The sequence below is a fragment of the Podarcis melisellensis genome (genome assembly GCF_964234715.1).
Source record: "Podarcis melisellensis genome assembly, chromosome: 1".
Classification (NCBI taxonomy): domain Eukaryota; kingdom Metazoa; phylum Chordata; class Lepidosauria; order Squamata; family Lacertidae; genus Podarcis; species Podarcis melisellensis.
Window position 1 is genome coordinate 63,484,135 of NC_138528.1, and position 12,413 is coordinate 63,496,547.

The 12,413-nt window shown below is 40.3% G+C and overlaps 1 protein-coding gene across 8 annotated transcripts in view; it reads right to left on the reverse strand.

Moving 5' to 3' along the window:
- Positions 1–12,413, reverse strand: part of DCDC1 (doublecortin domain containing 1) — a 251,538-nt gene that overhangs the window by 208,676 nt on the left and 30,449 nt on the right. For all 8 annotated transcript variants that reach the window (XR_014161756.1, XM_081882792.1, XM_081882794.1 and 5 more), the window contains exons 6-7: positions 8,184–8,389; positions 6,547–6,640 (exon numbers count right to left, since the gene is read on the reverse strand). Coding sequence is in view for 7 of the 8 variants with exons in the window: in XM_081882792.1 (XP_081738918.1) it covers positions 6,547–6,640; positions 8,184–8,389 (300 nt within the window). In the remaining variant the exon portion in view is untranslated. The remainder of the gene's footprint in view (positions 1–6,546; positions 6,641–8,183; positions 8,390–12,413) is intronic.

Sequence of the window (12,413 nt, forward strand, 5' to 3'; positions counted from 1 at the left end):
TTATATAAATGTGGGATGGTTCTTTTTCACCAGTAAGAAATGTTCAAATAAATACAGGATCCTCCCAGTTCATTAGTTAGCTTCTACCTGAAGTGCTTGGAACTGGAATGCATTAAGCCCAAGATCCACTCCTGACCTGAACCAAGGTAGAATTCTAAGACCAAATAACACTCTACCTTCTCTGTCGGAGGCAGGATACTTCTGAATAGCAGTTGCTAGAAGCTGCAGGAGTACTGCTGAACTCAGGTCTTGCTTGTGTGTTTCCCATAGACACCTGATTGGTCACTGTGAGAACAGGATGCTGGACTAGATGGGCCACTGACATGATCCAGCAAGCTCTTTTGTGTTCTTAACATTTTAACAGTCCCCAATGAAAGATTAAATTGATGTGGGAATGTTGACATTAGTAGTGAAAGTGCATTGGAAAAATCACCCTCATTTATGGGAACTGTCAAGACTGTGCTTTTAAGGCACAAACCAGTTATTGTTCTGATGAGGAAAGCAGGTTTAAACAACAAATTGGTTTGTAACCATTTTAGAAAAGTAGGAAAATGCAAATGTATAGATACATTGCTATATGACAAGAAATATATGAAAAGGTATACTCTATAAATAGAAGGAGGGCTACATCTGGTTTTGAGAAGAAAGTCCATTTTACATGGGGCGTGTTTTGAAGGTTCTGGGAACTCTCAGGAATTTTTCTATTTAAGAAGAAAAATAATTGTCTCTAAAAAGACAAGTTGATCCACAGCATGTTTAATCAAAGGGAATAAAAGCCAATACAATCCATCTCATTTCTTCAACTAAAATTCAAATAAGGAAAAGTACTATTTTGAATTATGAGACTGGAGGTGGGGGGGAGCCAGACACACACTGTGACCAGACATTAGCCTACTGCTTCAGTGGACTTCCATGCATGCAACAACACTTTCTCCCACAAAATCAGCTGCAGGGGGTTGAGGGACCATCAGGGACAGATTTTGGGAATGTGGGCAGAGGGGAGGAAATGCTGTACCAGAGGAGCTAAACACACAAAGCAGTGGATAATAGTTGTCAAAACTCCCATCCCATATGCTATGACAGAGGCTCTTACATGCAAGAAAGTAAGAAAGCTTCAGTCAAGGCTTAGAATGGTTCAGGTCAGGATATAGATACAAATTGCCAAAAGCACTATTAGAGAGTTCAAGAACAGCATCAGAGGCAGGATTAAAGCTCAATCACAAGACTCTTTTCTCTCTACATGCTGATGCTCTTGGAAGCGCATGTTTCTTTAAGGGGTGTGGCTCTCCCTCCCATTGGTGATGTGATGGGGGTCAGCCCTACTGGCTCCTCACTTCCTGACTGTCCAATGCTCTCCTCCATTGCTAGGGAATCTCTCCAATTCATGGGTGGGGCAGGACAGGGAGCTTCCCAGCCTCTAAAGGCAAAGGAGCAGAGCTGACATCACCTCAGGCTTCTCCCTGCCAATGGTGTCCTCCACACCCTCCCCTCTTCTTCCTGCTCTGACAGCAACGGCCAACCCAGCTCTGAGCCAGTTGGGATTGTGGGGCTCATGACCTCTTTGTGATGAGGAAAAATGGCGCTGACCTGATACTTCTGCTATATCACATACTGGAAGAAAGCAACTTCAGATGCTATGGCCTATTGCCATACAGTGAAAACCTTTCAGCCTTACTTAAGAACTATTTTGTACGTATCTAGACTAAAAACTCCCCTTCATGGATCACTGCCTTGCCATAGCGAAGGGGCTTGAATAAGTCCGAGAAGCTATGAGCTATGCCGTGCAAGGCCACCTAAGATGGACAGGTCATAGCCGAGTGTTTAGACTAAATGTGATCCACCTGGAGAAGGAACCGGCAAACCACTCCAGTATTTTGCCACAAAAACTCCATGGACATAAAAAAGGAGAAGCTTAGAGAAGAAAGTGAGAGTTTCCAAGGCATGCTCTGGTTGATGGGGTCATGGAGAGTCGGAATGACTAAGACGACTAAACAACAACAGATTAAAAACTACAGCATAAGAATTATGATCACCCTTCTACCAGGTTACCACTCTCTTATTCTTTTTAGTCTCTTTTTTGGGCCCCCTACGTCACATATTTGAAGTAGCTGCCAGATACCACCAAGTTTATCTTTTTCAGCCCTCTTAATGTAACTTATATCTCAGGGTGTTCTTATGGGCAATAGTAGAAAATTTTTTAAGAAATGTGTTTCAAAACAAAAGCCTGGATAAATAATAATAATGTTGAAATAGCATCTTAAAAATCCATTTAGGGCATTCAATCAAAACTTAAATAAACATTTGGTTTCCGCCGCCTTCATCAAATAGATTTAAATGATTTTTTAAAGAAGATTTTGTTCTTTGTGTGACTGGTGGGAGTTTTTAATCAAGCATACAATTAGGTGGATGATTTTTTCCCCATACTGTTTTGGTAATGGTGATGCAACTGTGGGACTCACAGCCCTTGGTGTACAATATTCAAAAGTGTGGTCTGCAGACTCAGCCTGAGTGATGGAGGGAACACATGCTATGTTTAAATGATCCTGACGTATTTTACTCAAACAAAACTAATCTAACAGCTGTTGTGTACTTTTGTTTATGTGTTATATGTCAAATCTTATTGTCCCCAAGGTACTTATGAGAGATGCTTTAGCATTCACTCTCTTAAATACTGATGCCTACCCGAATTTGGATTTTTCCACTATTGAGCAGAATGACAAGCACACGATTGCTGTACTTAAAGCAATCTTTCACAGCTGCCTTGCTTCTTCACTGATCCCATTAAATTGACGGCATATGCCTGTGGGGTCTACAGTGTTACAATACTGCAGAACAAGATGCTGATTTGTATAATGCAATCTAACAGAACATGGCTTTATTGGGGATGAAACGTTTCTTGGGTCATTTTTTACTTTACTTGAGTAACATTTAATTTAGATACTCGTCCCTTGTGGCCTTTACAGAGTACCTGGTTACGTTAATTGTTTAGATGTTCGTGAACTCTGACACCCAAATGGGTAGCGAGCATGAAATCCTATAAAATTCCTTCATTTCTAAAATGCAACATGAGTCATGTCTTTTCTAAAACTGAGTGAAGTCGCTGTGTATTAAATATGCTGCCACATCTTCTGCTTGAGCAAGTGGACCAAAATGGTGTGAATTGTTAATGCCTTGCTGCTTTGGTTCACGGCTTGTGATTGATCATTTGTAACTATATCTACTCCTTGTTCCATGAAATCAAGTATGGAGTAATGGGTTCATCAGATTTTTGGGTTAAATTGAGAGTGAAGAGGTACTGTGTGTGGAAATAAGAGTTGCCATGTTCGGGGCTGGCCTTGTAACAGCATGGAATCTAAAGGCGATATTCAAAACCAAATCACTCATCATACGCTTACTGATTCTGAATAGGGCCCATTTGCAGGGGACATTTGGTAGTTTTCCAATAGACTTTATGCCTCTTTCCTACTTCTATCACTGTACATACAATGTTATAGAAAAAGTCTGCACAGGTCAAAGTAGAAAGGATATTTATACATCTTTCTCTATACAAAAAAAATAGTGTTCAACTTATTATTCAATTCTTTTTCACTCCTTGTATTATCAATCTATTTCAAGAACTCCGGCAATAAAAGTATAATTCAGCACTATAACTTTGAAACAACTCTGTCACCATTATTTAAGCCTCAAAGCAAATAAATTTGTTATGCTAGCCTTAGGTATGCTTTCAACTAGTGACATTTTTAGCTGGTGGCTGGCTACTGCAACATGTTACGGTATTACTCAAAGAATGATGTGCGGAATCAAGGAAAGTAAAAGCAAATAACCTAAAGCAATTGCATTTAGTAATGAAACAACAATGAGCACAGTCCAGCCAAGCACTTAAGTCTTACTAATTTCAATGAAAGCAGATGCCCAACACTACCATTTAAACCAATGGGTTCTAAACTTGATTAACTTTGGCTTAATCTTGACCAATAGCTTCTGAAGACTTGAAAAAGAATGTGTATCCCAAACTACTCATTGTTTCCACGGCTTTGTGACAAACAGCCATGCATAATTAATCTCTGTTAAATTAAAGTAAAACATGATCAACTTCATCAGTTAAGTATGACTGCCAGAAGCTAGATAGCTATACGTTCTGTTTTTGCACCTTAGAATAAAATGTATTGATTTATTTAGCAAGGTTTATATACTGTTCAATAACAAAGTCTAAGCAGTTTACGTAAAATGGTATCAAATATTCATTAAAATAGCAATAACATTACCAAAATATAGATAAAAACATCAGGGTTTTTTTAAAAAATCAAACAAACACAAATATATGTAATAAAATTACATGTCTGGATAGATTTGCATAAACAAAAACATTTTTAGCAGGCACTGAAAATGGTAAAATGTATGTGCCTCTCTAATACAAATAGACTGGGAATTCAAGAGAATAGGGGCAGCCACAAAGCAAACTTTGAACTGTAACACAAAATTTGAAGAGCATGTATTCCAAGAGTTACTACAAACAGGAATCCACAATTCTGCTCACAATCCTTAATACTGCATGAAATATACTTGGGAGTCGAGAGTGGATTTCATGCTCTTTATTCAGCTCATAGTGGTGAGGAGGAATGGCAGTTCCCCCAGAATGTCTGCTTTATATACATTATTTACACAATGGCTAATTCTGGGAGTTACCTGTAGGCCAATCAGGTTGTGGATTCACTTCCACATGGATCACCTCTGGGAAGAATGGCAAGAGAAACCCCAAACATCCTCTCCCATTTGGAGCTGAGGAAGTATGTGGATAGTCTTCAAAGCTGCAATGAGCTCAGAAATGTACCACAGCAATGGGTAAGATCAGGAGTCAGCAAACTTTTTCAGCAGGGGGCTGGTCCACTGTCACTCAGACCTTATGGGGGCTGGACTATATTTTTTGTGGGGGGGGGGGGAGAGAACAAATTTCTATGCCTCACAAATAACCCAGAAATGCATTTTAAATAAAAGCACATACTCTGCTCATGTAAAAACACCAGGCAGGCACCAGAAATAACCCAGAGATGCATTTTAAATAAAAGGACACATTCTACTCATGTAAAAACACACTGATTCCCGGACCGTCCGCAGACCAGATTTAGAAGGCGATTGGGCCGGATCTGGCCCCCGGGCCTTAGTTTGCCTCCCCATGGGTAAGATCTTTGCCCCCTTTCCAGTTCTGAGCCAAAGATGTAGGCTCAGTCTGGTGTTTCAGCAATGGGCTGCCAAGGTGCATGGAAGGCATTGACATACAAAACTAGACTCCAGCCTTCCAGGTCTCAGCTCTAGGTTTGGCACTGGAGAGGAAGATGAGAATCGTCCCTGCAGTAGTGTGGGGTTGCCAAGCTCTTCTAAAGGCCAGTGCAATTGCAGGCTTCACATACACCCCATACAACCTGGACCTGGAAAGAAGAACATAGATTGTCCATGACCTCATACAGAGTCACAGTATGAGATCAGGGACAAGAAGGATAGGTAGGGTGCAGGAACCAGAAGTTTTGGCTTGTCCAGCAAGACCAGCCACAAATTGCAGCCTTCTGGCTACAAGGAAGGCAAAACCAAGCTGCCAACACCAATCTGGCTGCTGCAAGCCCAAAAGAATATTGTAGAGCTGGAAAAGGGGACGGGGGGGGGGACAATCAAAGTGAGTAAGGGGCTGGATCAGCTCCCCTATGAGAAAAAGTTACTATAGCTGGAGAACATGATAGGTGTGAAAAAGCTATGCATGGTGTGGGTAAAATGGATATAGGGTTTTATTCCTCTCTTATAATACTAGAACCCATAGTCATCCAATGATGCTGAACACAGAATGACAAAAGGAAATCCTTCTTCAGAATAGAGGGTGAAACTATGGAATTCACTACCGCAAAATGTAGTGATAGCCACCAACTTGGAGAGATTTAAAAGGGGATTAGACAAATTCATGGAGGATAAGTCCATCAATGTCTAATAGTCATGACAGCTGACCACTGCCTCCAGTACTGCAGGTAGAATGCCTTTGAATACCAATTGCTGAGGAAGATGAATGGAGCGAGTGCCATCGATCCCATGTCCTGTTTGCACACCTTCCCAATGCATCTGTTTGGTCACAGAGATCAGGATACGAGACTAGATGACCTTCAGTCTGATCTGGTAGGGTTCTGCTTAGGTCCTCATCAGGTACCCTGACTAAAAACTATTTTCCTGGCCTTAAGAAGTAGCCACAAATGTCAGTTCATAGCAAGCTTAAAATGCCAGGCTAAAATCAAGACTGAAACACAAAAGGCTGCAACCAGATGCTATGGATTATCAAAGAGGGTGAGACTTTCGCATATGAATTCTCTCTTCTTTTTTAGGATAGTGGAATAATCATTCTCAATACTAAGTTCATATTGATAAATATACATATGCCTGCTTTTGAAATATAAGGCAGTAATTCCAATTGCCTTCATTTTTTCCACACATTTATATATACAGTAGCTGATGCATGGCATTCATTTATAGTAATAAAAAACTACAAAATGTATAGTAATTTCTACTTACCACTCAAGAGATCTTCAATTTTTTCTCCATGCATATTATACATATACTTTGCTGGTGAAACAAGGTTCAGTCTCATGGTACAAGCATCTAAAAACTTCACAAAGTAAAAATAGCTTCACTAAATATGGAAAACTTTAGAAGATTTTTTTGAAAGAATAAAAAATATTTTGTCAACACTGTATGGTTACACAGTTTGTTTTCTAGGGAGAAAGTAATTATTTTGTAGGGGCTGCCATGTGCCCTTAATTCTACCTTTATTTGTGGCAGTTCACAACTAAGGTTCCCTCTTTCTACTTATTTCTTCTGCTGATTCCACATTCCTCAAGTGATACCAACCAATCAGTGATCACATAGTGTAGAATAGTTCTACACACATAGTGTGTAGAAGTCACAATGTTCATTGGCCAATCAGCCAAAGCCAACTAAAGGTTCTTTCACACTTCTGCATGACCTGTATTTTGATCATACTGTGCACTTAGTAATTACCTTGGGTCTGAGAACTTTTCTCATTGGTCCATAGCTGTGCCTTGTGAAAACCCAATCTTACTCACGGAACTGAAGCTCAGTTAAGCAAAAGCTCTCTTCAGATTTTCCACACATCTGATAAGATCTGATTCAGTGGATAAGATTGGGTTTTGACAAGGTACAGCCCTAGAACAAGAAAGGCTCCCAGACCTGAGGAAATTAATCAAGACACAATACAATCAAAATATGGGTCAGGCAAAAGTGTGGATGAGCCCTGAGACAGAGAGGCCAATGTTTCCCACACTGTACTGCTCTCGTTCTGAATAAGCAAACTGTTTTGTCTCCCTTTCTATGTGATCCCCCAAATATTGCTATAAGGGACCATATTACCAAATGTCAGTTGCAGTAACTAAGAAAAATGTCAGGCCACGGAAGAGAAGAATACAGAAAGTGGTAACTTTGGGGTCCTTGCAATAGAATCTTATTTCTTTCATGAAAACATATTGTTCATCCCTACCCTACCCTAATATTTTGCTTATAAAAGAGTATAAAAAGGAAGCAAACTTGATTAAGCAAAGAGACACAAAGTTTTAGGCTTTTGTTTTGTTCTACCTCTCGCATTTTGCACCAGGCAAGACCTAAGAAGCTACCATTTCTACTTTCTTTAAATCTCCATTCTCCATTCCCTTTCTGCTGTTCTCCATATCATGTAATTCCTTCAAGTTTCTTTACCTTCTTGTTTTTCTTTTTTCCTCCACACAAATTAAAAAAAACCAAGCATATGTACTATAAAGTCTTTGCAAAGCTCTATAACTTGACCGATACAAATTTATTCATCTTTTCTATCCCATGGACATCACAAGTACACCAAGGCAGTAAAAAAAAAAGCCACCATGATGTTCTGCATTTTGAATTGCTGTGTCTTTTTTGAAGTGGTTACATGGACATGAATGGGGGCAATTCCAAAGTAGAACAATGAAAGATAATGGCCTAATTAAAACAAAAACAATAAATGTAGTGCATAATAACATCAGTCCAGTGAACTGGGTGTGGGTATATTTTTTAAAATAAAATTTGCTGCTGAATCTCTGTTGCAATCATATAAGAAAAATGGATAAATAAGTAATATAAGGGCATTAGGGGAATGATGTTTTTCACACATGCAAGCTTACCTTTTCATTCTGGTCTGGGGGAGATGATATTTCATAACCATCCTGCCCCATACAGTTCTTAAACACCAAAAATCTGACAGTGGGCTTCTCTGTAAGTGTCTTCATACATGTGGATAGTACAGGCTTGGTTTCTCTCCTCTTGATACCTTTAGGAAAGACCAGGCCATTCAGTGTCCAAGTTGCCTTCTTCGTTAACAACAGATGGTCTGGAAGGGAAAAGGTAAAGTCAATATTTGGCTTCAGAATTAAAAGCGAACACATCGTGCTCCCTTTCCCCTATTACCTTAATAACACACTGGCTGGTATCCATATAAAAGCTGATATTTTTGGAAATACGACCCCATCTTCCCACAAACCGTGACATAAGCTGTAGCAAGCTGTCTCTACTGATAGCCTGCATAAATCATCATTCCTGAAGGGAACAGATGTTCAGGGTATGAAAGAGTAATACCACAATTTAGTCATAATTAAAATTCACCTTAGCATGCCTCTGTAACTGATCAGAGAGGAACATTTTACTTCTCCATCTACAAAAATAAATGCTTTTCATCACCTTTGCTTCATAAAAGCAAAGGTTCTTGTCTCCGGTTCTTAACCTGCATTTGCTTTGGTTCACACTGCACAATGTATCTCACAAATGATCCATTTAACAGTTCACTTCCTAATTCTCCTCTATAAGTCTGAATGACCTACATAACATCACAGAAAATCTAGGATTTGAAATAGTAGTTACGTATTTAACTCTTAACCAATTATTTTGGGAACCAATCTGGCTAAAAGTTGGGATACAAATCTAAATAATAAGAATAGTGTGGGGAGAATCCCAGGAGTTTGGCTCACTGCTTTCCAAAACACACTATGCTGAAAAAGCCACAATATTTCAACACCTTTTATCAAGCTGGGTGAGGTAGGAGAGAACAAAAGTGGGCATGCTATTGTTCTTGCCCCCAAGTCTTACAGATTTAAAATGGAATACAGTCGTACCTTGGAAGTTGAATGGAGTCCATTCCGGAAGTCCGTTTGACTTCCAAAACGTTCAAAAACCCAAGCACGGCTTCTGATTGGCTGCAGGAAGCTCCTGAAACCAATCGGAAGCACCGGAAGCCCCATCAGATGTTTGGGTTCCAAAGAACGTTCGCAAACCAGAACACTCACTTCTGGGTTTGCGGCGTTCAGGAGTCAAAATGTTCAACTCGCAAGGCGCTCGGGATCCAAGGTACAAGTGTACAGAAGAATTCTGAAAATGTAACTTGATAAGCCTCACTAGGTCCATGACCAAAAATGAATAGTTACTTTTATTCTGTTCTAATAGGAACACACAGATTCTTTGGGAAGTAAAGACCCTCTGGAGTAGATTTTGGAGCTGGGCATGGGAGGTAAAAGGTTGTTGCACAAATGGATATAACAATTTGCTGTTTCCAGGGTGCATTTTCATCTTCAAAGCAATAACAAAGTTCAAAAAATCTAAAATGGTAAAACTGTAGTTGTCAAAAAGGGAGTGGAAATTGAGTGAGTTTTAACATACTCATCTCAAAGCACTCCCTTTGTTGCTACGATGCGCTAGATATTAAATCTTTCCACCATACAACACACACGTAAAGGCACAATAGTTACTCAACAGTAACATTAAGCTGCAGCAAATAAATGTGAATTTAATGCACATGGAGAAGGATAGGAACAACTTATACGGTAAAATAAGCAATCATACTTTCAGTTAAGATAGACAAACCATTTTTAGGATGGCTCAAGTGATTTTCCCCCAGTTGATTTAAATGCATAAATTTCGTTATATCTTTTAGCTAGGGCTAAAATATGATTGTGACATTTTAAAAGCTTTCATAGCATCCTGTGGTCCTGATCCAGCTAACATAAAACATGACTAAGGCCTTTGGAAAGCAAGGGGAGCAGAGGAGTACCTAGGGTCCCTTGAACCCTTGGCAAGAAACGCTATCAGCAGACCCACCCACCCACACCCACAATCACTTTGCCACAATAGCCACATTAGAAGTTACAACATTTTACATGGCCCAAGTACTTGAAGCATTCTGAGTGAGGGCAAGGTAAGGAGGAAAGGCAAAACAAAACAAAAGCACGCCTTTGTATTGCAGTGTGAGAATGATGCAAAGCTTCTCCCGTGATTTTGCCACGAAAGCAGTGGCGCATCGCCACACACAAAAATGTCATATACTCCATCATCCGATAGGTGATGTTTGTGCCCCCCTCTGACTACATCCTCAGCAAGGGTCGGTTTCACCAGCCCCTCCTAGGTTATTAACTGGTACTACTACTTTCAGTTAGACTTGATGTTGGGTTGGGTTTTTTGTTCACATCTTGTTGAATGTATATCACTGGTCACTGGCTCCTCCACTTGTTGTTGTTTAGTTGTTTAGTCATGTCTGACTCTTCGTGACCCCATGGACCAGAACACGCCAGGCACTCCTGTCTTCCACTGCCTCCCGCAGTTTGGTCAGACTCATGTTTGTAGCTTCAAGAACACTGTCCAACCATCTCGTCCTCTGTCGTCCCCTTCTCCTTGTGCCCTCAATCTTTCCCAAAATCAGGGTCTTTTCCAGGGAGTCTTCTCTTCTCATGAGGTGGCCAAAGTATTGGAGTCTCAGCTTCAGGATCTGTCCTTCCAGTGAGCACTCAGGGCTGAGTTCCTTAAGAATGGAGAGGTTTGATCTTCTTGCAGTCCAATACTGCAGTCCATACTGGAGCAGGAACCGGCAAGCCACTCCAGTATCCCTACCAAGAAAACTCCATGGACAAAGACAACAGGCTCCTCCACTAGGACTGATATATTTTAGAGTTACAAAAAGCACCTGCATTTTTTAATCTTGAAATTTGCATTGTTATACTCTGTTTCTTCCATATTTTTCTATACATTTCAGGCATGCAGCTCTTTCTTTAAACTGAAGTGTTGCAAAGGAATTTGCGCAAAACGCTAAAGGATGAAGCTGAATCCATTTGTCTTCATTGCTGCTCAGTATCCCAGCTGCTGCGGTAGGTACTGCCACCATCATTATTTCCTACAGCAAAGCTTGGCCACCCTCTGCAGCAGTGCCTCTCCCACTGTTGCCATCAACACTGCCACTGAAGCTCCCTAGGGCTTCTTTGAGTATCAGAATAACTAAACCTGAGCTGGTGTCTCTCATCAACTGCCTCAAGAGTCAAGGACTTTTCAACCAGTGCTGCTGCTATTGCCTGGCCAACATGAACACCCAAGGTGCTGAAGAAAGCTTAGTTGGGATAGTCAACCTCACTGAGTGGATTAGTATCCTCCTGGTTAATTGTCCCTCAATTCACACCTTGAGGGTTCATGCCTATATGCCTATTAGGCCATGGGAGGCAGCAGGTCATGATTCATCCCCCTGGGTAGCAAAAGTCCTGGCCACATCTTCTGAGGTGCAGTCCTCGAGGGGAAGAGCTACAACTCTGTGGTGGAGCATTTGCTCTGCAGGCAGAAGGTTCCAGGTTCAATCTAGGTTAGGCTGGGAATGTCCTGTCTCAAACCCAGGAGATAGTACAATGTGCTATATGGGTCCCTATGAATCAGACCGCAAGCAACAGAAAGCTACACACACACACACACACACACACACACACACCATGACCTACTCAGACTAGGTAGACCAATGGTCTGGCTCTCTATGTGCAGGTGGTGGGTGAGGGGGGATTGGTGTTACATTTGTTGAGACTATGACCCTTTTGTAAAAAATGAAATTATTACAATTTCATTCAATAGATCCTAACAGAAAACAAAAAGCCATTTTTCTGCTTTAATAACCAACTTTTCCAAATTTAAATTATGTTTTGGAAATCCAACTATCTTTAATATGATTACGTCTTCTAACCAAAATACAATTTGCTGCAATGGTTATAGCCAGGTCACATTCCTATCTTCAGTTTTAGTCACTCCCTGTTCTTTAAATACTTGACTTCTTTGTTCCTGCATGCTCTGAAGTGCCATTCTGTATTGCCACAGGCACAATGGCTATGTTTTTACTAGCAGTGAAAGCAGTTGTCATTAGACTTTAAATTCAATAGCATCATTTTGACATATTATTTGAAGTATGTCTTAATTTAAATTTTGATTAAAATTACAAACACCCCAACTTGTATGCCAATCAAAATATGTTTAGCCCCTCATTTGAACTTTTATATGAACTATCCGTATGTGCAACTCATACAATCAATAAGAATTAAATATATATTTTTTCAAGGTTGTAA